The sequence below is a fragment of the Micropterus salmoides genome, unplaced genomic scaffold (assembly GCF_014851395.1).
Source record: "Micropterus salmoides isolate LMB-PRFRI ecotype aquatic unplaced genomic scaffold, ASM1485139v1 Ms_hic_scaffold_21, whole genome shotgun sequence".
Classification (NCBI taxonomy): domain Eukaryota; kingdom Metazoa; phylum Chordata; class Actinopteri; order Centrarchiformes; family Centrarchidae; genus Micropterus; species Micropterus salmoides.
The window spans coordinates 24,164,426-24,191,714 of record NW_024041262.1 but is presented as its reverse complement, the minus strand read 5'-3'; the positions used below and the strand labels follow the sequence as shown (position 1 = coordinate 24,191,714).

The following is a 27,289-nucleotide window of genomic DNA, read 5'->3' as shown; positions in this document are numbered from 1 at the left end:
AGCAATAATCGCCGTTTGCAGATGCTGTTCTGCTGAACTGTCTCTGGCACATCCACTCCATCTGTGACTGACTTCTTAGAAAAAGGCAACAAACGGTCTGAACCGCTTTGAGTGTTTCTGTCACTTATCTGTGAGAAGGCAGTTAAGCTAGCCGCACCTAAATTTGGAGTGCACACGTATTCAAGCCTTTATGGTAACTGAAACAGCCCAGAGCGAGCTGACAGGCAGGTTAGAGACTTTATCCTGTCAGTTTGTCTCTTTACAAAGGCGAGTGTTATAGTATGAGAGTCCTACCTGAAGAGAGGCTGTCAAGTCTTCATGTTACGCAAGAACCACATACAACATTATTTATCAACAGTCGGACTTGATGAATTTAGTGCGAGGTGACAACGTCCGGTTTTCAAAATAAGGCGTCTATACAGGATGGAAATAAGATTAATTGGATTATATTACCATTAAAAGTAAATGGACACATGTAATTTACTTTAGTAAATAGTCTCTCCACATCCTGTGGGAAACACTGAGGGGGAGGAAAAAGCACATTTTGACTGTTTAATTTATGCAATGGTAAAAAATGGCAAAAAAAATTTGAAAAACCTTGTTCAGTATTTGGGAAAGTTTTTCATTATATTCGGTTTTGGCTTCGGCCAAGAGTTTTCATTGTGGTGCCTCCCCACTGTACATAGTGTTAGTGCTGAAACACGCTAGCGAGTCTGTGAAGCTGTACTGTAACGACACAGTGATGCTTTGAGCTAAATGCTAACGTCTGCGTGTTAACATGCTCACAGCGACAATCGTTACATGATGATTTGTTTACCGTGTCTTAGTTTAACTTTTTTTGGCTGATTTAGCAGTAAACACAAAGTGCAGCTGAGGATGATGGGAATGTTATTAGCTTTGTAGGGATTTGGTCATGCATCAAAGTATTGACACTAGACTTGTTCATGTCAAACCTTTTAGTAGTTGTTAGATATTTCTGTGTGGACCAAAGAGGTCCACCATATTTGGCAGATGAATTAATGATGAAAATAATCCTTACATGCAGTCTTATATTTTTTGACTATATGTAACACACAGAAATGAGACATTCTGCATACTTTTTATACTTAAGTACATGTTTCTACTAATACTTGTGTACTTTTAATAATGTGCAATAGTGAATGTTTGACCTAAGTGAGTATTTTTGCTACCAGAGCTGCAAAAAACGATTTTCATTATCAATTAATATTTTTTAAGATTAATCGATAACTCATTTCTCTATAAATGTATTGAAATGTCCCTACACCCCCAAGTGACGTCTTGGGCCTTTTTACATAAATAATGACTGAACTCATTAATTGATGAATTGTTGATCAATGAATCAATAAAGTCACTGATTGCTACTTTCCAATTGCTACTTGAATACTTTTCCCCGTTTGTATAATGAAGCAAAGCAGAGCACATGCTTATTCTCGACAGCCACATAGATTACATAATCCTCTGATCCTCCGACCCCCCCACCTCCTCTCTCTTTCTTACACTTCTGTTCACTCTACTCTTTTCTATTCTTCTCGGTCAGTGGCAGCAGGATTTCGAGCAGTGCCGCCCTGCAAACACAGAATCCAGCGTTCCTGTTGGTTCAGACATGTCATTGTACATGCAGCACTGAGCTGCCTGTCAGTTTGATTTGCATGCGTGGCTGCTGGATCGCCACCACCAGACGCAGCCCGCCAATACCTGCCTCTTATGACTTACTGCTCTTTACATACAAATCTGTTTCTGCAGCCACATTATTCATGTTGGGATGGTGTGTCTCGCATGTGTGTGTGTATAAGGGACTGCGATGCATTGAGCTTAATATGCGTGCAGAGGTTTTGGAGAATAAATCTTCTTCCTTTGAGCATGCTGCCTCTTGTCTCATGATCTCAGTGCTGAAGGCTATAAGGCAGAAGATTTTTCAGTCAGTGTTCACACTCGTGGTGAAAGAAAAAGGATGATGTCGCTTCACTGTAATCACACAGTGAATCTTTTGTTCTAACATTGTTTGAGGTCAATCATCTGATCTAATGGAGATGAAAGTATGTATTGATCCTCTTCATGTGGAACCTGTAGTTATTGCTTTCCATCCTGTTATCACATAAATCCAATGTCAGTGAAATGTGGAAGAATGTTAGACCATTATTAGTTTTTGATGTGCATCTGGATCCATTAGTGCAGAGAAAAGGCCTAAAAGGCCTACTTGTACTCTTAAATTCATAATTTGTGCACACCGATTAACAGAACTTACAGTGTTGTTGACATTTTAAGATTAGCGAGCAGTGTTAGCAGCAGGCTAGCAGCTGTGTTTCAAGTACCTACAAATATTGAATTTCTTCCTTCCTATTAATGTCTACTTAGTAATGTCTTAGTAAATCTACTCCAGGACATTTGTCCTTGTCCCTGGTAGTTTAGACTCAGTATAGGCAGATATTAGTTTATTGCAGCTGTTTCAGAATTTATGTAAATGTCAGCTAATAATCATCAGTAAAAATAATCAGTGCTAAAGACACTGCATTTCTAAAGGCATTCACAAAGTGTCCTAATCAAAACATTGACAACCATTTTTAACTGTAATTCTCCCACTAACAAAGAAAGAGTTATTTTTAAACAAATATTGATATTAATTAAAATGCCCAGAATTGGTTGGTCCTGCTATAATGTGGTTATACTTTGGATTTTGCTCACTGTGTTATCTTTCGTCCTCCTTTAAACATATGCTGAGGAGTGCAGAAAGTCCAAATCTGATGCGCTGCTATTTGTTGTTTCTGCAAAAGTTGTTTCTCAGCCTTTGTACAAATTCCATCCATTCACCACCACATCTGGTAGAAAACGCCTGATGATAACTTGTATAATCCATCAATCTGATGATTAGTTTCACGAATAACTGGTTCATTGTTTGGTCCATGAAATGGACAGAAAACTGAGAGAGAATTTATTGACTTAAGAGATTAGTTGATTATCAGAATTGTGGATGATTCAATTTCTGTTAATCGATTGATCAACTAATTACTCCAGCGCCTGAAATTAAGATTATTCATTTGGTCATTATGTCAAATCCTTGCAGCTGTGGCCTAATTGACAAAAACTGTTAGACGCGCACACGCACATGAACTCTAAATGAAAAAAAACAGAAATCTCAAAATCAGAAATGCTTAATGCCAGATATTTTAGCTAACTCTAAAAAACTTAATAGCATTAAAGTAACACATTGAGAGGATTGTGCAGACTTGCTGCAGTTGTTCCCTCTCTGGTTGTTTTTTTCTAGTACCTGTTAGCAGAGTGTCGGTTTCCAGTTACTATTGTTGTCTGTGTACATTCTGCGTAAATGCATGTAGGAGGGGCTGAAACTGACATTTTAGTGCAACAAAGCTGCTTTGGAAAGTGGAGACCAGGAGGCAGGCAGCAAGAGGCCGCCGGTGGAGGGCCGCATAGCACAGCAGTGTCACACCCTGTTTCAACAAAACAGGACACACTGGTGGTATATGTGTGTGTTTGTGTGTGTGTGAGTGTGTGTTTGAGTGATACGCATTCAGGGCTGTGTTTTGAATGTCACATCTGTCCACAGCTACATGTGTTTTGTATTTTCTCACAAGACAGCAATGTGAGAAATTTCAGTTATTCCTCCTGCCCTGTTGTTCCTCTTTTGAAGAGACACACCTTCAGTTTTACTTTTAATAGCTCATTATGACATCAGGGGGCGTTACACACCGCTGTGACTTTAAATATTGTTTTAAAGCTTTGTGCGTCAGCTGCTCAGAGCTTCACACACGTTCCCAAGCGTTCGCAGGGGGTAAAAAAAGGCATGATGCATCAGAGGCATCGCCTGGAGTCACCTTTGTCCAGAGCAGGAGACACTCTGACTGGGTTCAACTGCTATAAGCCAGTCTGGGGAGGTTTGAGCCAGAGCCTGTATGAAAGACAAGTCAGGCAACCACCCACACACGGTCACACCCTTATGAACCTGTGACGTCCTGTTAACAAGGCGCCCAGACGTTAAACCATCAGTGCAGCATCTCCAGATGGAGCGAGCACACCTGGGCTGCCAGACCGCCTCCTCTTCTTCTTCTTCTTCTTCTTCTTCTTCTTCTTGCTTTCAACCCCTGTTTCATTCAATTAGGATCTGGAGTCACTCACTGCATCCAACCGTAAGTGTCGATGATGAGATGGAGCTTCGTTGAGGTCGTTGCTGCAGTTGCTATATCAACAGGACATTTAAAAAAAAAAAAACAGCTCTAGACTGGATGTAACACAGACGAAGCATTTTGTGTTGGTCTTTGTTTAGAGAGATGGCTGCAGGAAGTTTGAGTCATTTTGCATCAGTGGGAGTTCTGAAGTGCCTGATGGCTAAGCTCTGGACAGAAGCAGCGACTCGTCAGTGTTTTCACATTGAATCTTCCTGGAGTAGAGATACGTGGATTCGGTTATTCAGCACAAATCTGCGTCATAGAGAATCACAAGTAGCACTGAGTCACTCTAAATGTTATTGAGGTTTGATTGAAGTTTCCTTCTTCTTAAATCTTAAAATGAATTTGCTTTAGTTGTCATTTCAGTTGTACATTGATAGAACGTTCATACGATAAGATTTACAGGCTGCACACTCTTGCTGAGAGTAAAAGGTTTAAGAGGATGAAGTCTGATCAACCGCTCTCTCTTCCTGAGCTATGTTAAGAATTGAGTATGCTTTCATCTCCTGGTATGCTCGGCCGCCAGTGGGACCAGCCCCTCTGGAGTCGCATCAGTCTGCATCCTTCTGCTTTTACTTCACTCAGACTAAACTATTACAAAATTGGCATTGGACTAGAGCTGAGAGAATTCATTTACAGAAAACGAATAAAACTATTGGATAATCGATTAATCCTTGGAGTGTATTTGAGTTGAGAACCAGTTGTGAAGATATCACCTTTGGCACTGCTGCAGCCTTCTTCATTATGTCTAAACAAAACAATTTTCATTAAAAAGATAACCGTGTCAATTCATCAACAGAAAGTCTTTAATCGGGGGGGAAAAAAATCATGCTTTAGGATGTAAATTCAGTTGTTAGAATTTGAAGAAATTTGCTGTTTTTCTAAATATCTTTGTAAACTGAATAAAGTTTGCTTTAAAGGTAAATTAAATTAAATTAAATATGTCCCCTTGGCTCTGGAAACTAAATGATGACTTGGTGAATTAATGAAAACAAATCTACAGATGAATCGATAAAGAAAATAATCGTTAGTTGCCGTCCTAAATGCTTATATAGTCTTTGTATATTTAAACATTTGTGGAAAATAAGTCAAGATACTGTCAATCCAGCACTGATTTGTAACATTACTCAGAAAGATATTAAAGGATCTTTACCGTGACATAAACCATAGAACCCTTGAAGGTTTTTGTCTCTGACCTCAGTTCTCTAATGTGGTTTGTTGTATTTTGTGTGTTTGCAGGTAAGAGGAAGCCGGTGCTCAAGCTCTCCAAGGAGGTGTTTGAGCAGCCTCCTCCCGCCGCAGTGTAAGTTTACAATCATGCTTCATCACGTCCAATGCTTAAATCCATGCAAAGGTTTTCTATTGATCGTCATATCCTGTTTTGCACTTACGCTAGACCCGATTGCTTTTAAACCAAATCAGAATGCTGAGTGTGTTAAATCTCACAAAGAGCAGTTAACAGGAGAAGGAAATTTAAACGATGGTAATGCACGAGAAGACTTCATACAGAATACTTGCTGATGCTTGTGGAGCAGCTGAGGCCAAAAATCATTCTGCGCTGCAGAAAAACGAAATGTTCAGTCTTGCCTTAAAGTGAATCCTCTTCATTGAGAAACCTGCAGCAGCAGAGGCGTTTTGGTTTCTAGCCAACTTTGAAATGAAATGTCAGGGTCAGACTTTCAGCCATATTAAAACAAATCGTAAATCTGTGCTTTTATTGCATTCACTTTGTTGATTTTATTAGTTACAATTACATTAGTATTTATTTTCTTAATATATAGTTTAAAGTTTGTTATTTTTAAACATTTTTCTCATTTGTTTTAAAACTTTATTTATTTATTTATTTATTATTTTATAATGTTGACGACCTTGAGAGAAGGCTGAAAGCTCCTGAAAACCCTGGGAAGTGAACCTTGAGTTTGTTCACATTATTCTTACCAAGGTTTAAAAAAAAATCTTTTCAAAAACAATGTTTTTTTAAATTTATTTGTTGGTCTATTCTATTGTATTCTATCTATTGCATTTTGTTTGTTTGCATTTTGTTTGTCTGTCAGGCTGGTGGACAGCGTTGACAGATCTTTAACGTCACGCTCGTCCTGCATTTTTCCCCTGAGATTTTTCTGACATGTACTTTCTGCTTTTCTGTATTATTGTTATTTAACCAGTTTGTATGTAATAAAAAGTCTGTCTGTGTGTTTCAGACCCCCCAGAGATTTGGATTCAAAAGCTTGTGTAACCATCGGAGAGAAGGTACTTTTATTTCTTTGGCTCATTTCTTGGACTCATTTTTGGATCGGGACATATTTACTTTCATCTTTGCACCTTTCCTAATCCCGTTCAAGGTTTATGTATTTTTTCTCTTACCTTGGACTCTTACATAACGCTCCACTGTTTACTTTTTTTCCCTTCTCCCAGTGTATTTTTGGTTTTCTCTCAAGCCACGGAGGCTGCCTTAATAAAGGGTCTGTTGGCTGTAAAGAACGCCCCGATGAACATTACAGCCGAATTGAACACTTCTGATTGTGGGGAGACTGGAATGCCTTTTATTGACCATCAGGCAGTAAAAATATTTATTTTAAACTCATCAAATAAGTGGAATTTTCCATTGGCAGAGGTGCCTGCTTTTTCTCTTCTCCAGTTGGCCAGAAGTCAGTGAATGATTTTTTTATTTATTATTTAGCTTGAATGTGAAAAGGTGTTTTGCATCTTGCTGCACTGTGAGGGAGACAGTGCGCAGTGATTCAGACATTTTGCAGAGTAGCTGTACATGTTCTTTAAAACAGAGATGAGAGGTACCAGCAGGCCACCGACCTGTTCTTCCTGTGTGTCTGTACCCGCCTCTCACCTGGCCTTGTTTCCTCATTGTTTCTGGAATAGAATTTCGAAGTGAAGGCAGATGACCTGGAACAGATCGGCGAGCTCGGCCGTGGAGCGTACGGCGTTGTGGACAAGATGAGGCACGTGCCCAGCGGCCTGATCATGGCTGTGAAGGTGAGGGAAAGGCGGACCAGAGGACGGTCGACTTCTGCTTTTCCAGAACCTCTCGTGCTTTCACTCAGTGCATGAACGACAGAATCAGATGAACTTTAGCACTGCCTCCGCGATCTTTTCAGTCAGTACATTTACATGCACTTAAGATAGTCCTCCATCAATGTCGGATTCACAATGTACAGTAAAAAAACAGGGATATTTTGTTTGTTATTCCATAAATTTTTCTTACCCACAATGCAGCTCAGCAGTTTGGTTGGACAATCGGCCGTATATGCACGCAAACGTACCTACTAGCTGACTTCTCAGAGAAACCAGGTCATGCGGTGGAAACTGCTTTGTGTGCAAGTTTCAGTCGTATTTTGGATGAAATTATTTAAAATACAAGAACATTTTTTGGTTTAATTTAGAGGTGGAACAGTGGATAAGACACATGTCTGTGGTTTCGGAGACCTCGGATCTTTCCCCACTGCAACATCCACCAGTGTGTCCCTGAGCAAGACTCTTTCAGCAATTTTCACTTTGGATAAAAGCGCCAGCTAAATTTCGAATTATTATTATTTATTTGAGAAATAAGCTTACTGCAGAAAGCTGGCTGTGTCCTGGTTTAATAGGTGCATGTGAACGCACTGAATGACGCCACTGTTTTGGCACAGAGGCTGGAACAACACAGCTGTTTGGCAGAAAAAGTTTAACCTTTGCAGTAATGCAAATCTGATTGTCACTGGCCAGTCGAGCACTGTACAAGCCAGTGTCCCAGGTAGATTACTTCATTATCATGTACAGAGAAATCTTAATTTCAGAGCAACATTGACCCACTCTGTACATCGGCACATATTCAGTTTTCCTTCACATTAGCGCTACAAACCATCAATAAGAAGCATCCACATGAATGAGGATGCGTGTCATCTATTGTCATCTCTATTGTTTCAAACCTTTTCATTTCCTGTCGTCCTCGATCAGCGGATTCGGGCCACAGTGAACACGCAGGAGCAGAAGAGGCTGCTCATGGACCTGGACATCTCCATGAGGACGGTGGACTGTTTCTACACAGTCACTTTCTACGGAGCACTATTCAGAGAGGTAACAAGTTACACTTACAAGGCTGCACAGGTACGGGCCAACTAGTCTAACTAGAGCCTGAACTAGAGGGCTGTGAATCACAGGGGCCTTTCCAGGCTCTTGAAACACTGGGGGTTTAGCCCAGCCCAGAAATCTAGTTGAATATTTTCACCTGCTTTCAGAATTTGGGCTTTAAACACTTAATTTCCTGCATTCTGGTAATTTCTGCACCAATTTATTGATGGAATGTCTTTATTTATATAAAAGGAAACACAAAAGTCAGGATGCAGTAAGGCTCTCAGGCATTTTGTATTGCTGTCAGATATGTTTCTCCTGTATATCAACTTTTCACATTTAATTTCATCCCTGCTGAGTATACATTCCTGTACATGCAGGCATGCCTGAAGTAACCTCTTACATGTGCATGTGGCACCTTTTCGCCTCAGTGATAAATTAGCTTAATCAATTTGAATTCAGTTAGAAGCGACTGTATTTTAACAGCTCCTGTGTTTCAGCAGGTTTTCTGCTCATGTCCAAAACTTTCTGCACATTCAGAATCTCTCGCACAGATCTGTGATCTCTGACATTGGCAGAATAATGTTTTGAGACTAAAGTCGAAATATTACGAGAATAAAATTGTTATCTGATGAGAATGAAGTCATTATATTTGAACAAAATCTAGCTGCCCCTCTGCTGTGCATTACGCTGCAATATTGCTCTGCTGATATGCTAGTGGTTATCCCCTTTAGACCGTCTGACAGACACAGAGCCCATCTGGGGCTGTACTGGATGAGTTGAGAGCACTGCTCTTCATCAGAGGTAGAAAAACTGCAAACACTTGTGATCAGAAATAAATCTCACCACATATCCACACAAATCTAAACTACAGCACCTCTGATAAAGTGCAGCTCACAGCCGCTTCAGAGGGAATTATGCATCCTGCAGCAGAGAGACAGTCAAACAGAGCAAAGTGTCTCTGAGCGATGAGGACAGAGACAGCAGAGAGAGCGACAGGTGTCTGTGTCGCGGTCATGTTATTCTCGCACTACTTGTCGAGCGATCTGAAACAAGCGTGCTGTTAAGCGTGTGCTGCTGAGCGTGGATCGTTGTCTGTCTTGCATCGAGTAATCTAAAACAAGCAGGGCAGGCTGAGCGGAGTGGTGTATGTAGCCTTGACAGGTGATTGGAGGTGTGGTAGAGGTGTGTCCCTGCTCCCGAACCTCATTAACTTTATACAGTATTTAAATGTTTTGATTACAGTTTTGTTAGGCACCTTTCAGTTGTTGCATAAAAAGCCCTGAAGCTGTGAGCAATGCCGATGGTGAATCAAACCTCAATACATTTTAGTACCGGCTGAAATCGGTACTCTCAAGTACTAAAAGTTAGCTTTCTTGGATCAGACAGATTCTAATTTAAATCGTTTTTTTTCAGAAACATTTAGTTTTGTTGAAAGAGATGTCGAATGATGTCCAACCCTCCTGACGGTGTGTGAAAACGCAGCCTAAAGAGCATCTATTGCCACATATATTAGATATATTTCATTAGACTGATGTATCTGTGACAAGCCGGATCAGTTAGACTAAATCGTCCAAATCTGCACCCATTGTTCACGTGCAGCAAAACTAGAACCACCAGTGTGTCCTAACGACAAACACTTGTGAAGATTTACGGATGCAGATAACTTCCTACAGCAGTGAGTGGATGTTCAGGATTTCCTCGTCGTGGCTCAAACGCTGGAAAATCTGCCGCTTCCTGTCTGTCTGGAATGCGTCCTGGTGCTTTGTTTGTTGCCATTTTTCCTGATCTCTTTCCAAATTCGGGCTGTCTGTTGCCAGGGCGACGTCTGGATCTGCATGGAGCTGATGGACACCTCCCTCGACAAGTTCTACAAGCAGGTGATCGAGAAGGGCATGGTCATCCCCGAGGACATCCTGGGAAAGATCGCCGTCTCGGTGGGTTCAGCATAATGTGAACAATTAGAAATCAGTTCCAAACGACATACTTCCTGTGAATGCTAAGCTCGTGTTAGCTTAATGACAGATATTTGTTATGTAACTCTCATTTGCTTATTAATGGCCTATGTTATTACAGATAGTAAAAGCTTTGGAGCATCTGCACAGCAATCTGCAAGTCATACACAGAGGTAAGAGCCTGAGTGGAAACCCATTAAACCTCTCAGAGACAGTGTCAATATCCACTACTGTGATGCATCATCACTCAGCTGCACTGAGTTTCTTTCTTTCTTTCTTTCTGACAGCCATTGGTTTCCTTTCCGTTTGCTTATGATGTTAAAATCTACAGTGAACATCAAGCCTGCATTTATTTTTGTCTGTAACATTGGTGTTTAGATGTTAAGCAGTGCAGATTTTTCACATTAATCTCCATTTAAAGCTGTGCAATGTAGGTTTGAATGAACAGTGTGATGAATTCACGGGTTATAAGCATCCGACTCTGCAGTCCCCTCCAGCTCTACCTGTTTTAGAGTCTTTCAGCTCATTTTTTTGACCTTCTTTCCCGCCTTGTTTTGGTTCTCTCTCAGCGATCTTATCAGTTTAAAAAGCAGATATTTTGTGAATTGTGTGAGTTGGTGGAAACTAAACCAGAACTAAAATAGAGTGAATATTGGACATTCATCACGTGGACAGAAACATGACTCCCGACGAATGTTAGTCTGTGTCTGCTGGAGATGTAAATAGGCAGCTGTTTGGTATCAACTTAATAAGAGGATAAAATGTCAAGATAAAATAAAAGAGATATTTTTTTTTTTTCTTACTAAAGAAACCAAAGTTTAAAGGCGATAATATGCCAATGGGTTACAGTTTATACTGCTGCACTCTAAAAAGAGTATTAATACAATTTACAGACTGTCTCCTTGGCCTCTACTGACTGAAGCTGTGCACACAGTTTTTCTTTCCATTTTACGTCTAAATTAAGCTTGGTGAGCACAATTTAATCACAGCTGATAGAAATTATGGTCAAACCTACGAAAATCAGACTCAATTGTAATTCGCTGTCCTTAAATTTTCCTTTAAGTGGCATAATCAACCAGTGAAAATGTGACATTGACATTTAATGCAGATTTGGGGTTCACAACTCAAGCAACTTACTTATTGATTTACATACCATCCATCCATCGTCAACCGCTTATCCTGCGTACAGGGTAGTGGGGGGCTGGAGCCAATCCTAGCTTACATCTGGCGAAAGGCGGGGTCCACCCTGGACAGGTCGCAAGTCCATCGCAGGGCCGATTTACATACCATATAGAAATAAATAACTACCTAGATAGAAATAAATACATCCAGAAATCTAAACTACTATACACACTGTTATGATCTTGAAAGGGTTAATCCTTCCTGTGTCAAACGTCTGTGGCCTGGCTATGACCACTGTGCGGCTCTTGTTGCATCAACGCTTCATGTGACCGTTGTAATACAAAGATTCACACCATCTGTCTTCACCAGCGACCACAGCGCCGTTTCATAAGTATGACTGAGGAAAACCAAGAAGTTGTCTGCACACATGCTAAAACAGCTGAATGTCGTGTCATCTTTCTCTTTTGGTTTAGATGTGAAGCCCTCCAACGTGCTGATCAACACTCAGGGCCAGGTGAAGATGTGCGACTTTGGCATCAGCGGCTACCTGGTCGACTCCGTGGCTAAAACCATGGACGCCGGCTGCAAACCCTACATGGCGGTAAGCAGGAAGTGACTAAATGCGAAGATTTGAAGTGCTTATGGGATTCAGTGTGTTGTCATTAAACTGACCACCCTGAAACTGAAATGACAAAACTGAAGTGAAAGGAAAAAACAAGGTCTTTAGCAACTTACTCACACTTCCAACTTACCGGCTAAAGAATGACGACCCATCTGGCATCTAAACTGACTTATCAGTTGTTTTAGATAAGTGGGTGCGTTTTTAAGATACTCGCTGTACTAACTAGCTAATTACCTATCTAGCAGTGCAGTTTTCACCTGGTGGGTTTTTGTTTGGTAGCTCGTACGGCTGGACAATAAAACAATAACAAAAATTGTTGTGAGAAACTTTTTTTCAATAACAAAATAACAGATGTTCAAAAAATATTCAACAAATGTTTGATTTTATTCACTTGAATCATTCACGAATTAGGACTTTTTTTTTTTTTTATTAAGATGTTTATTTTGTTGAGGAAAAAGGACTGAAAAAGGTTTTATTTAAAAGCTTTTACTCGTGCATGTTCTACCTCAGATTTATGAAGTGAACTCCAAGTGTTGACCATAAAAAAAGAGTTTAAACCACAATTAACCATCAGGTTTCTTCTTTCTCGAAAGAAATAAAGATTTGATACTTATCGTGATAATTATCGATATCGGAAGATATTAAACTTTTTTATCGTGATAACATTTTTGGCCATATCGTCCAGCCCTTGCGGCTCGTTCAGCAAGCTAAGGGGCAACACAAGACTGTCGCCAGCCCCCATGGGTTTTAGCCTCCCTGTTAGCGGGTCCACCTCCCATACCCGAGGTCGCAAGTTCCAGTCAGGACTATGCGGTACAACCTCAAGCTGGTTGCGCTTGAGACATTCATTCAGGTGACGATGGAACAATGGATAAGACACATGCCTTTGGCGTGAGGGACCTGGGTTCATGACCCATCCACCAATGTGTCCCTGAGCAAGACACTTAACCCCTCTTTGCTCCAGAGGCGTGCAACCTCTTACATGTATAGCAATTGTAAGTCGCTTTGGATAAAAGCGTCGGCTAAATAAACAAATGTAAATGTAATTCAAAAGCTCATGTGGGTGGCTATAGTCAAATAACTTTTCCATCTTGAGAAACAACTGTCAGTAGGTCGGTCCACTACATCAGTACAGAAATAAATACCTCAAGGAATAACTTTACTGGATGAATTGTGGTTGTTTTTGGCTGCAGCAGCTGTTTTCTGAAAAGACAAAACAAAAAGCTGGTGGTGAACATAGTGAAGCATTAAGCAGCTAAAGAGACAATATTTCTACCAGCAGCTGGTAGAGATAAAAAATCTGAGCTAATTCAGAGACTGAATGTTGGACTTAAATTGGATGGACAGAGAAGTCCAAATGAAATGCTAATTTGCTCCTTATCTGCAAAATAATCAACTGTTTGTTTACTCTGTGTGTTGATTTCACAGCTCATGACTGTAGAATCTTAGTGTTTTTTCTCAAAAGAGAGCAGAAGACATGTCATTAAAGAGATGTTTCATTAGTTTTAGCAGACGGAAAACATGCAATGTAATTTCAGTTTGACTTAAAGAGTTCTTTACCTTTTTATTCAGATAATAGGACGGTAAAAGGCAGTAGTTTAACCTTGGAATGTGGTCCAAGATCCAGTTTGCACATCACAGCTCTGTTTTTGATTAGACCACGAGTATAAATGGTAAATGAACTGTACTTTTGTAGTTTCTACTCAAAGCACTTTACACTACATGTCATTGCAAAGTGCCAAGAAAATAACATTTACAATCACAGCCGTTCAGTGTTTTGCCCGAGAGCACTTTGTCATGCAGACTGAAGGAGCCGGGGATCGAACCACCGACCTTCTGATTAGTGCAGCCGCCACACACACTGTACATGAAAAGCCTTTTTATATCTGAGTATTCTGCTCATCAGTAGACGGCTGAACAGGTTCACCTCTCTGTTTCTCATTATCATCCACACATTTAACGAGCCGGCTACAGTTTAACCACGTCTGCTCTGCTGCTGCCGCTGCTGATTGGCTGAATGACTTTTAGGGCCAGGTTAGCGTTCACGGAACATAGCGGTCTGTGTGTGCACAAGACGTTTGCGATGCAGGTCGTCCTTGACAACCGCTGTTATAAGTGACATCGTCTGGCCTTCTGTCCCGCAGCCGGAGAGGATCAACCCCGAGACGAACCAGAAGGGCTACAACGTCAAGTCTGACATCTGGAGTTTAGGAATCACAATGGTAAATCAGCTTCAATTGCTCCTCATTTCAGTGTGAATTTATATTGCAAACTTTATATCTTAAAAGTTTTTCTAAATGTCTCAAAACATAAAAGTTCCTGAGGGGTAAAAATGATTCATAATGAAAAAAGAAATCTGGCGTTTTATGAGGCATGGCTCTAGACAAATTAGTGTCTAGACGTTTATTATGAGTTGTTAATTATTCATAGCTTTCTCTTTGCACATTTTCAACTCAGATCAGAGAATATTTTGGCTTCAGTGATTCAGCAATCTGTGGCATCATTCAGATGAGAAGCAAATGTTCCAAGTCTAATTTGAATGATAATGGTGGGTAGAAGAGAGGGTTGTAAATCATAAAGGTGAAAGGGAAAGTTCAGATTTTGAAACCGTTGCGTTATGAATTCTGTGTGAGGGAGTTTTAACTGAACTGAACAAAGACAGAGTGAGCAATCAGTGTGTCGAATAAAACTCACTCTGGGTGAATTTGGGTTGATTTTTGGAGTATCTGTTACTCCTCAAGAGCTCTACTTAAGTGCCACCTGAACAACGGAGGCTGAAATAACTGCAGTTTGATGAGATTTTGGTCTGTAACGTCAGCTGTTATCATTAATGTCTTGGGTTTTGCAGTAACATCGATTACAATAAATTAATCATTTGTGAAAGGGCAATAGGTGAAACATCAAAAGACATTTTGAAGTCGCTGAGCGGGTGTACATGAGGACTCGTATGCAGGTTGTGAGTTATGTTAATGTAAATATATTCTGATTTCAGAAACGTGAATAAGACTGCGGGCCGGGAGAACTACACACTGCACCAATCAAGCCTAACATAAGGCTAATGTTAGCCGTAGAGAAAATATCTATTTGGAATAATTTTGGAATTATGCAATCAGGATGAAAACATCAAAATAAACATCATTTTATTTGCTCACTCAGCTACTGTAGAATAAGCCCAGTGGAAATGGTCCAGTATCTGCAGGGAAAGTGGTAACAGATGGGACAGTGGGCGGAGTAGTCCAGGTAACTGCAGAGCAGATGAGGTAAGACAGGTGCAGTTGGGTGTCGCATCTGGTGGATTAGTGGAGAAAGACTATGTACAGTATGCGTTTGAGGACGTGGGACGGATTATTTTTAATTAATTAAGTCAATAAAATGTCCAAAGAGTAGTGAAAATGATCATTACACATTCCCAAAGCCGAACGTGACTTCAAATGTGTTGTTTTGTTCGACCAACAGTCCAAATGTCAAAGATATTTAATTTACAGCGGCGTCAGAGAAAAGCAGCACATCCTCACGTTGGAGAAGATGTGTTTTTGCTTTTATAAATGACTTAAAAGATTAATTGATTTTCAAAATTGCTGATTAGTTACTCGACTGATTTACTCCTATCCAGGTTTCTGATAGCTGTGCAGGTGAGTCGCGTTATGTGAGATGTTTGTAAGTAAAGCAAAAAATATGAGGATAAATACGGGAATGATCTACGAGCTGAAAGGAAAATGAAAGTCTCTCAGCTGTAATGCAGAGGATAAATTGTACTGTTACACTCGTCCTTCTTTGCTGGTGATCAGATGGAGAAATTAAATCCAGGCGCCCATATGACAAAGTGGATTTATGTGCTACTGCAGGTAACTCTGTACAGAAACGACAGCGAGTGAAAGACGTGTCTGCACGTTGGAAGTGATCAAAACCTGGATAGTGTTAGTGTCACATATACAGGGTGGTGAATACCACGTCTGTCATGTTCCATGAAAACATGATGGGATTAGATACCAGTGACCTCTATCTCTGTGTGTCAGATCGAGCTCGCCATCCTGCGCTTCCCGTACGACTCATGGGGCACGCCCTTCCAGCAGCTGAAGCAGGTGGTGGAAGAACCTTCACCCCAGCTTCCTGCCGACAACTTCTCCCCAGAGTTTGTGGACTTCTCCTCTCTGTGGTACGTATTTTTTCTGTTGTTTTGTCCCATTTTCGCCAGCCAGAACAACAACTCAGAAAATGTTCAGTTCCACATTGTTGCTGTTTTTATTTTCTCCACTCAAATAACCCACTCAAGTCTGATGTCTTCAGGCGAGAAGCCAGCAGACTGGCTGTGCCCACAGTAAATCTGACAAAAGTGTGTGTTGATCCCAGCGGAGTGGGCTTCAGTTAATTTCCCCCTTTATCAGATTAAGTTCTTTACGGCATTCTTTTGTTGTCGCTGTTGTTGCGAGGACAAAGGCCTGTTCTGTCAGGATGCACAGGGACTCTTTATTCTAAAATTGATTCATAAAGAATGGTTAAAATAACAAACTTTTTAAAATTGATCCTAGAGTCCAAGGCGAAATCTTAAAATTGCTTGTTTTGTCAGACCAACAATTCAAAGCACAAAGATATTCACTTACAAACAATCCTAAATTAGGTCACTAGTTTTTTTCCCCCAGCTTTCATCTCACGGTCTTCCTCAGCACATGACTTTGTTCAGATCCAGAGGTTTTCAGTTTACAGTGATTTTAATCGTAGCAAATTTTCCGATTTGAGAAGATAAACTGGCGTGATTAAAGTCATCGAAATTGTAATTTTCTGTTGAATAAATTATCGATTAATTGATTTAATTGTTTCAGCGCGCCTGTTGTGTTCAGTATTTAATACCACACGTTGTAGCTCAAGCCTTCAGGTCAGCTCTCAGTGTGTAACTGCGTTTACTGTTTTCTGTCTGGGATCATAAAAGCCACACGTAAAGGCAACCTAGAAGCATTGAGACAAACAGAAAACTGATGTAAATGCTTTTATCTCACCAAGATGTCTAGATCCAGGATGCATCTTTACTCCTGCCAAGTGTAACCACGTTAGATAGCGGTCTGTGGAAGTCACTCACAGGGTCCTGTTGTAACGGCAGCTGAAACTACACTGAAAAGTGTAGCGTGAGAAAAGTGACAGGAAGAAAGCAGCTTCACCAGTTTCATCACATACTATCATTCAGAAGGCGTAACATGCCGTCATAGCTTTTATCTGATCCCTGATTAGTTCCACAATTGAAGGATCTGGATGGGTGAGGGAGCGGCGTGAGATGAAGACAATAAAAAGTTTAATAAAAGTCGCTCATTCTCCGGCCATGCGAGGAATCATTTTGTTTGTGCTGTTAGTGACCTAGCTTAGCTGTTATTGTTGAAAATAAACAGTTATATATAAAAGTTATTTTTAGCAATTATCAAGCGTAAATTATATCTGGTCAAGTTACTTTAAATGGGGCCGGTGTTTCTGAGGGAGCCTTTATGTCAGGTTTCATTTCCTGCTGCTTGTTTTAGTTTTGTACTGAAGTGGCAGTTGCCTACTTACCCATGCAGAAATTCATCTTGTGGTAAGGGAGTGTTTTTTATGTCCCATCAGCATGGTTAAAGCACATTGTTGTGAGTTGCTTTCTCCACAGATTCTGAGAACTTTGAGTGTTCTTAAAGCTGGGGCAGGCAACGTTAGAGAAAGCAGCAAGATACAGCTAGATTTAGAAAATTAAAAAACATTTAAAAATCCCACCCCTCCCTTCAGGCCTCCCTCCAGAGCCACTCGCCCAAAACACATGTTCATGCACGGTGAGTGCACGGCAGAGTGTGCACAGGTAGACCTGTGACAGACACAGACACATTACCTACTCCAGCTGTAATGAGGAAAAAGTAAAAACTCCAGACTGCTTTTAGATTCAGACTTGTGAGAACTCACTTGTGAAAGTTTGAGTTTCCATCCTGAACTCGGCAGGAGTAACTAGACTGTTCAGGTGCCCCCATCTGCTCCAGCGGACCTGTACTGAGACCCCCAGCTCAGACTGTAGCTGTACAAGTATATCTGTGATGTTATGACTGTTGTATGGTGGGAAAACCAGGCTGTTGGGATCGAAATATTGTCAAATGAACGCATTTGGTTACCTGAGAGCCAATATTTCACAGGTAACGGCGCTGTTTTTTGCAGACACATATCTGATATGAATGGCTTCTTTTTTTTTTTGTTGCATGGTATGATGTTTGGCTGTGTGTTTTTTCAGTTACTGCAAGTCCACTCGTGCTTTCGTTGTTTGATGTTCTTCCTGAGAAATAAAACGAATCTCATATCAAAGTCACTGATCTGTTAAACCCGGTGAAGCAATTGCTGAAAGAAAAGCCGAGCTTTGGGACCGAAGGCTTGGGAAATCAGTCCAGTACATGAAGAGTGAATACATTTGTTGTGAATTCATGTTCGTGTTGCTTTTTGCTTCTGCAGCTTAAAGAAAGTTTCCAAAGAGCGGCCGACTTACACAGAACTCATGGTGGGTGTTGAATTTCTTAAATTCTTCATTTACTTATAAATCATTACTGTTTTCTTCAGATTAGAAGCATTACCTGCATGCACCTTGTAATACTGTCAATCAGACACTGGAGGGCGCACTAACACCATTATTTCCATTGGGCTGAAAGTCTTCTCCATCACAGATGAGTAGATAAGCTGTGATGCTTCAGTACATCAATCGGTTGTTCTAATGATTTGTATTTGCATGTCATTTTCCTCCTCAGCAACATCCCTTCTTCACCTCCCATGAGGCCAAAGAAACCGACGTGGCTAGCTTTGTGAAAGTCATCTTGGGGGACTGAGTGGCTGAGAGGGAGGGGAGATCCGTTAAAAAGGAAAGAAATATACAACAAACAAAAAGCACCAATCGCAGCCCCCCCCCCCCCCCCCCTACACACACACACACACACACACCTGTCCCTCCAGAAACAGACAGACGGAGCCCAGAGGAGAAGCTGAGGAAGCAGGACGGGGGAGTTTGTCCCCACCCCCACCTGGCCTCCATGTCCCCTGTATAGTACCTGACATGGGAGGGGTGGGGGAGACGGCTGCCTCACAAATAATCTGGAATAATTTAAGATGTCTGTATGCAAAAACTCCCTTTGGTTAGTCCAACCTCTGTGCGCCGCCTACTTCTCAAACATGGTTTTCACTAGTCAGCGAGTTGACCGTGTGTGACGTGAAACCTGTCATGATGGTCAAACTCAAGGTGTTTTTTTTTTTTCTTTTTGCTGAAAGCCAGAAGTGAAAAGAGGTGCAGATTATATAAACAGATGAATGATGTAATGCTATATATGTGTAATCTAAATGTTTGTATACTCAAAGCAAGTGTTGCATCGGTTTATTAATTGATTGCATGTACAGAATATATCACTGAGGTGAAAACGGGCTCAGATGGCCAGAGAGGAACAGTTGTAGTCCTGCATATGTAGGGCCTCGCTTTAAGGCCCTCCTAGTGGTCAGAAATAGGTACCGCACTTCAACTGCTTTCCCTTGATCACAACAGAGGTCTACTACGCGTTTTGGGCTCTGGCTGCCTGTGAGTGTGTGTAAGTGCGTTTGTACTGTGTGTGTGAGCTGGTGCATGATATGTGTGTGTTCGTAGGGCTGCACGATTTTGGATGAAATGAGAATTGCAATTTTTGTGTTCAGAGACAATGATTTTCTCTCGTGATTCTTAGGATTTTTTCCTGTGCAGTCTCATTGTGCCTGTGAGAGCTTTGTTCAGTTATAGTGATGCTCTGAATGAACCTCCCGTTATTTATATTTCACGTGGTCAGGCGGCAGGATTATCGGGTAGATTTCGTGGCCTTGGTACCTTCGTTTTGTACTTAATTGTAGTGTTTGGATGCAGTATGTACTTTGTCCGAACACTGCTTGACACATGCATGTGCTCACCTGAAACAGTTCCTCACAAAGGAACGTGAGGCTTTTTTTGTTTTTTTTTCAAATGGTTATAAAGTTTTTGTCTTGGTTGGGGACATTAATTTCTTTTTCTTTTTGTTTGTCTATTGGATTGTTGTTTGTCTGGCTTATGTTGTCAGCATGTTAGGGCCCGGTCAAACAGACAATCGAATCACAACCTCCTGCCTCCCAGTGGTTTGTGGCTCACAGGCAGGGGTTTTCCTGTAGTTTTCGTAGCCTTGGTACCATAAAATTGTATTTTGTGTTTCAGATGGGTAACTTTGGTTAGATACATTTATTTATTTTTTATATTCCTAGATTCTAACAATAATAAATATTCATCTGTGTTTGTCCAGGGCCATTATGGTCACTGTACAACGAATGTGGCAACAAATATCCACATCCACCACTGCAGACCCCAGCGTGGTATAAACAGAACTGCGTGTTGTCCCTTTAGGACTCGATCACACCAGCATTTCAGACATTGAGATTTTCACAGCAATCAGTAGATTTGCCTGCAGTGTTCAACCCTGTTGAACTTTGATTTGATTTGTGCCGTAGACCAACATGCAAACTGTCTTGACCGTCAAAGCCACCACATATTTGGTGAGCAAATTAATTGTGGCGTGACCAGGCCAACATGTTATCTGGCAACGTCCGAAGACAAAAGTGTTTATAGCTGTCTCAAACAGCCACGCTTGAAGGCAAGAAGGCGAATTGCTTGGCTGAATTGCTAATGGCATACGCTTACGGACAGTGTCTCCTCAAAGGCATTAAAAAATGCTACACTCGTTCACATGAATGGTGGAGGGAGTATTTGTGAAGAATGAAAAGAGAGTCCTGGCCTATGACAGAGTGAAGTGGGTGTGATTGTTGGATTTTCTCTTTCGGGAAGTCACAGATGCAGTCGCAGATTTACTCATCTGTCTGGACATTACTTTTGATTGACTTTGTGTTTCACAGAAAGTCCATCATGTGGAAAAATTAGAAGCGCTTAGTTTGATGCAGCAGGCCGCCCTGCAAATACACAAGTGTAATGAGATTGCACAGAGGTATGAGGCGAAAATGGCAATTTAAATCCGCTCAATCCTGCAGCCTTACTTGACACAAACCTTTTTAAGTGAGGTATGTTTTGACATTATGGTCAGTTGTGGGAGAAGATTGCCCATATTCTCCTAGTTGTCTATACTGAGCCAATCACAACCCTCTCCACTCCATGTTCAACATGAAAAGAACTGGATATTATTACTATTATTATTACTATTATTATATTAATTATTGTTATTATTTAGATCCAGGGTTTTTTCCCCAGACATATTTACTGCAGTTTTTCTTATTTATTATAACTGCTGTTTTCCCTCTGAAAACTTGAGCGATGCATTAGAGACTTTTCTTGTGTGTGGGCTGTGGATGTTTTTTGTCGTGTTCTTCTTGGCTCAAACACGTAAATGCTTTTGAACTGTAACTTGCAAGCCTTCTGTGTGCCTCTCTATAGAAAAACAACTAAGGATAATAAGATGTTGTAGTGATGATGATGATGCAGGGATCTCTGCCTCTCCCATCATACCAGCTTCCTCCCTCTTCACACTCTGCATGGCATCATAATTCCACTTCCTGTTTGCCTTCATTGTTTTGTGTTTCTCATTGTAGATGGAGCTCCAGATCGTCGGTATTTTCCTTCTACACGTTTGTACTCATCTCTCTTGTTGCCTTGGTTCTTTTTTTTTTCACGTGGTGGTTTCTGATGGCTTCGGGGTGCCTACATAGAGCTCAGCTGACACCTTTAGTTGTAATGCAAGTACTGCTCTAATGACAAAATGGGAAACTTGAAATACTGTATGTGGCAGGATGGCGGGATATTGTTACAGTTGGAGAATTTACATCATCTTCTTGCCTATAAATGTTTTGTTGCAGGGTAATGACTTGATATTTTTTGTATTTGTGTCCGTCTTCAGTCTATCTTAGCTCAGTTTCAGTGGCTTTAGCTGTGCTCAGATTGTTTGATTGTTGCTTTAAGGCACAATCTGTGATCTAAAGAGGTGGTATTATGCTCATTTTCAGGTTCAAATTCGTACATGGACTGGAGTTTCAGAGTGGTGAGTTATTAATCTGTAACAAAAGTATCTTTCATCCATAAAGTTATAACTGTGCAAAAAGCATAATACCACCTCTTGAAGACAAAAAGGACTGGAATCTGCTGTGGCATTAATTGACAGTACTTCTTTTTAACCTTTGGTACCCACTGTGAAGCCCACATGACTTTGATGAACTGCAAGCACTGGGGAAAATCATTCAATTCCTTGAAAACAATATGTTCAAATTTATCACAAGGGTTAAATAACAAGGTCAGTTTAGTTTAGTTCAGTCAGAACACGCGCAAGATGCGAGCATTTAAATCTGAATTAATTGTTTTTGGCCACTTGGGAGCAGCGGAACAAGCTGTAAACACATAATTACCTTATTAGCAACGTATAAAATTGTTATATATGCCTATTTACACATCCAGAATATAAGGTTAGCATTGAATTTGGGTCCTGTTTCTGGCTGCCTGAATGTTAATCCAATATTCAGTCTCTTTTTTTTGTTGCTCTGTTTGGTCTTCATCAACTGCTGAGAAAAAAATCTGGCTCTTCGGCTTCAAAATGTTCATCTATGTTAACCAGCTACTGGCTGATTTTGTTTGTCTGCCGCTTTACTTAGTCCAGTACAGTCCAGTCTCTCATTTAAACCAGGGAGTTTCCTGTTTTGTAGCACCCTTCACACCATTATCTGCTCCTTGCTGGGCTCAAGTCACCCAGCCTTTAGCTTACTGTCCTCCAGATAGATTCTTTTAAAAGTGCTACTAACAGCCAAAGGTGCGACTCATACAGCTTTGTCCTCTCTTTATTTGCTGCACTAAACTGTCCCTCTCCTCCATTAGTTCCTCTCATCACAGTGACCAAAAATTTCACCGCAGCCTGCTCTGTTGAAAGCAGGTGACACACGGTGGATAAAATTGAATTTTTACTCCTACTTGCTTCTCATTTGCCACTTACCTAACTCTTCCTTTGTAATGAAGGTGAGTCAGAGGCTAGGTGGAAGACAAAACACACTGCCAGCCACTATAATGACGACATTAAGAGCTCCCTCATTAGTACATCTCTGTGCCAAGGACGGAAGTATACTCTTGAGAAACTCTAATTGCCCTCCGTGTTTTATTGCCTGATGAAATTGGCCAAATTCAAATTCACACTTTTCTCCTGCAGGGTGAAAATGTTGTTTACGTGCAGCGTGGCCTGTCACAGGTCTGTCCTGATCTATTGTGTTCGTCCGGCGTGCTCAGTTCTTTCTCTAGAAAAGACGCTGGCGAGTCCCTGAGGAGTCCTCTTTGTTCATCAGATAATGAGCACAATTTTCACCAATTTAGCGAATGTGATCAAAGAGCCGGAGCAAAAGAGCGTGGGCTCAGGTGGACCCGGGGACGGGGAGTCTTAGAGGCGGGGGACAGTGTGTGCAGACCTCCTGCTGCTTGATGAGCATCCAGGAGAGAACTAGTCCAGACACTCTGACATCCCACCTGTTAAAAATAACTGCATGCTCCGCTTTCATTCATTATCACATGCATGGTGTAGTAGCAGTGCTTTTGTAGCATTTCTGTGGTGAACATTTACATTTAAACACATCTCTGTCTTTATCAATGATGCTTAAACGCTGTTTTTGTTCTGGGACACACTGCACGGTGCTGTGATGTTTTGCACTGTCCTGAGACTGACTGCAATTATGAGGTTCTGACTCGTTAATAAAATCGCAGTACTGTAAATTCTCAAAAAGTAGCTGTATTTTCCTCACCTGAAGAGGCTTTTTATTTGACACAGGTTATATTTAAGTTTATTTGCATTAGTTTGTTGATGCCATTTACCTTCCAAAGGTTTAGAGGCCAGAGTCCGTAAACTTCTCATTTAAGCTTTTATTGTGAAACATTTGCTGGAAGTGTCCACTAACAGCAGTTTAAAGGAAGCCCCTGGAGTGTCTGTCACCAAAACACATTGTGTGCATCCTTTAGGTTTAACGAGCGCGTTTAGTGCATTTTTTTCCTCATAAAACATTTACCGATTTTATTTATTTTTTTGATTTGAAAAATCGTATAGTTTGCATTCATGTTTACTTTCATCTCGTCATGTTTTTGTGCACACAAGGTTCAAACAAAACTGGGAAGCACTAAATACATTGCTCAAAACTCCACCGGGTACCTTGAACATGAAGGTGCTGCAATGCTGAATCCATCAGCATGAAAGAATCAGTAGCTGTGTCAGTTTCATCCTCCAGTACATACTCTTTTTAAGTAGGTTTAAGAAGGTTTATTTTATTTCAGAAAACGGATAAAGGTAAATATATGTTGTCCCACGTGGCAGTGCGTAGAGGAGGAGCATGAGCTACTCAGATTGAAAGTATCTCTACTACTTCTACTTTATAACACTAAACAAAAAGATAATATATAAACAATTTGGGACAGTTTGGTTTCTCTTATGAATTTGAATTTGTTTAATTGGCAGCAACTCTCCCAATTCGCAGTTTGATTTACATCAGTCGACTGCACATGGTAACATACTGAAAGGTTTTGTAGTCATTTTTTATTTTATTTTGCAACCACACTGAAGAAGTGAGAAAATTAAGTGTACTCAGAGATGTCAGCTTGTTTATACATTTATCGTAGCTTTTGAGTGTAGTTTGATGACACTATTCTCTGACAGTGTAATCCGCAGGGGAGATAGAGGAGCTACTCACAGCTGGACAAAATCAAAAATGGAGGATGACTGTGAGGTAGCTCCAGGAAAACTTCAGAGAACATAGAAACCTTTGAAGAAGTACATTAATATCTCGTATACGAACTTAATGAATAAATATATATATAATATTACTGCCACTACTCCCTACTGAGGGTACTAATGCTGTTTGTGCTAAATGTAGAAAGCTATTAGTAAAGGGGTTGTTAGTGTAGTTTTTTCCTGGCTGTTATCCAGTACCCACCAACATGCTGTTGTTTGAGAATTTACAGTATCCACCGATTAATGGTTCTGTAAGTAATATTTTTTTAAAGGAGTATTTTTTTTTTCCTCCTTGGAAAACCATTTCCTAGTGTCATTACGTCAGGTAGTAACTCACTAAATATTGAATGCTCAGTATCCCAAAGCTGCACTCAGAACCTCATAACTCCACACCTGTTGTTTATTTCTTCTGCTCAGCAAAAAGCACTGATACTTCTGGTCACAGGTGACTCATATTCAGATTTCAGTAAGCTGTAATGAGGAAATAGTTGAGTCCAATCACTCATCACATTACGTGTGTGTATGTGTGCACTTGTCTGTCCCAGTCAGTGTGCTGTCCAGACGGCAGTGCTATCTTTAACCTGCTGTTCCTCTCTGGGGAGATAATGAAGCAGGTCACATCCCTCACACAGATAAAACAGTCATCAGCCTCCTTCCTCCTCTAAACCTGCATCAAGATGAGGTCTTTTCTTTTTTTGTGGGGGGTGTCTGCTTTTCATACGAATCCGACTTTGAGTTTTCTGGATGAGCATTCGCATATTGTCTGTCTGCTTGCATGTGGGAATTCCCGTCCTCTTGTCTATTTGTGGCTCGTGCTCACCTGCTGAGTAAAATTCTGTCGCTGGGGTTTAACGGGGGCAGGACGTCCGAGTGGAAACTGTCTTTCGAGGGTGATTATTGTCACATCCCATCATGATTCCCCTCTTAACCTCTACGTTTATCTGAGCGCCCAACAACAGGCTGGTATTTCTGGATGATTCGTTGGTAACATCCAGTAGGCGAGCAGCTTTTACTGGAACAAGACGCCACTATTTTTTAAAAAAGTTTTACAGATTTGATGCTGGGAGAGAATCGGAGGAAATATTGCTCATCTTCTTCCTCATACTCAAAATGTGTCAGCGGATGAATGAAAAATATCAATAAGCCCATGTATATCACTTCCAGCCCTTTAAAAAACTGATTATATTGAGTGTGACGCTGTTGTTTGTGTGTACCTTGCTGAGGTTTCTTTGTTTTTCCCCATCTATCGCACTTCTGGAGAGTGAATACTACGACATAACTTGTGAACCGTGGAGCTTTCTGTTTCTCTGTTGCAGGTGGTAAACTGCTGGTATACACAGCTGTATGTGACTTCTGATGTTGCCGTGTTGTGTTCTTTTATTCGGGGTGGGGATTTGCGTCAGGGCAGCACCTTTTTTTTCCCCCCAGAATAAGACGTATCCAGAGATGCTACTGTACATGGAAGAGGGTCTTTCATTGCTTTTGGGTGGGTTTGGAGGGTGGGGGTGGGGGGTTACCTTGGCTACAGCTCCTTGCCCCATGGGAAGTGAAGTTCTCAGTATATTTACACATCTCTAAAGCCTCTGCTAAAGACTGATGACTGTTCATTTAGAGCTCACTGAATTTCTATAAATATTTTAGATTGCTCAAACTGATTATGTGCAATTGTAATGATGGAAATTCAATAAAAAAAGAGGTATTTTTACACAATAAGGTCCGTGTCTGCTCTGTTGTTTCAGCTTGTCTTTTTTTTTTTTTTTAAGAGGGAGGAGACCAAAGGGTAAAAAGACTAAAGGGTTCAGTAAGCTTTAAATGAAGTGGGACGTACAAGATGGCGTCCAACTATGTCTAAAGATGAAAGAACTCTTTGAATGTCTCTGTGTTTTTGACTCAAACACTCAAATGAGGATTACAGCACCACATTTTCTAACAGGCCTCAAAGGTGTTGATGCATTCATGTGGTGTCAGAATAATTGGAAAATTCACATATACAGCCCCTGAAGCGGGAACAACAACTCGGAAAGTTGGAGAAAATTCTGCTACACGAGTTGCAAAATGGTGCAAAATCACATATTGTACATACATATTTGCTAAGGTGTAATTTGTAATATGATATTAGGTTATAACTGTTAGTTTGCTGTCCATGTAGAGTGAAGTAGATTACTTAGAAAAGTTATTTATTAGCAGTACAAGCAATATTTTAGTGGCATCAGGTAATGTACTGGTGCAGAAACAACTGTGGGACAAAAAAATCACTCTGATAACTTTGTGATAGAAAGCTTTAAACTGTTTCAGCGTAGTTGGATGACAATGATAATGCTAATCCAACACATCTTTACAGTAGCATCCAAGTTATTTCCATATTCTGTCTTAAAGCACATGAACACACCGAAGTTGGAAAAACGACTTCCGAACTCGGGCAATGACGGATGGAGTGTATTGCACATGAATGTAGCATTACACTCCATCGTTGTGCACATAGACAGTATATTACTGGACAAAGCCACCCCGCAGATTTGAATGGAGAGCAGTGAAGCCAGTTTTAGAAGTAGCCCTGTAGTAGTATTTTTATTGGTCCAAAACTGGCTTCACTGCTCTCCA

At 40.7% G+C, this 27,289-nt stretch overlaps 1 protein-coding gene across 2 annotated transcripts in view; it reads left to right on the top strand.

Moving 5' to 3' along the window:
* map2k6 (mitogen-activated protein kinase kinase 6) overlaps positions 1–26,401 on the top strand; it is a 33,592-nt gene extending 7,191 nt beyond the window's left edge. Inside the window, exons 2-12 of one of the 2 annotated variants that reach the window (XM_038735290.1) lie at positions 5,442–5,505; positions 6,404–6,452; positions 7,080–7,193; positions 8,154–8,273; positions 10,088–10,204; positions 10,344–10,395; positions 11,818–11,945; positions 14,111–14,188; positions 15,983–16,122; positions 18,414–18,459; positions 18,704–26,401. In XM_038735290.1, the coding sequence (XP_038591218.1) occupies positions 5,442–5,505; positions 6,404–6,452; positions 7,080–7,193; positions 8,154–8,273; positions 10,088–10,204; positions 10,344–10,395; positions 11,818–11,945; positions 14,111–14,188; positions 15,983–16,122; positions 18,414–18,459; positions 18,704–18,781 (986 nt within the window). In that variant the 3' untranslated portion in view covers positions 18,782–26,401. Of the gene's footprint in view, positions 1–5,441; positions 5,506–6,403; positions 6,453–6,521; positions 6,851–7,079; positions 7,194–8,153; positions 8,274–10,087; positions 10,205–10,343; positions 10,396–11,817; positions 11,946–14,110; positions 14,189–15,982; positions 16,123–18,413; positions 18,460–18,703 lie in introns of those variants that run through there. The other variant, XM_038735291.1, reaches the window with a different exon arrangement.
* The last annotated feature ends 888 nt before the right edge of the window (positions 26,402–27,289 follow it).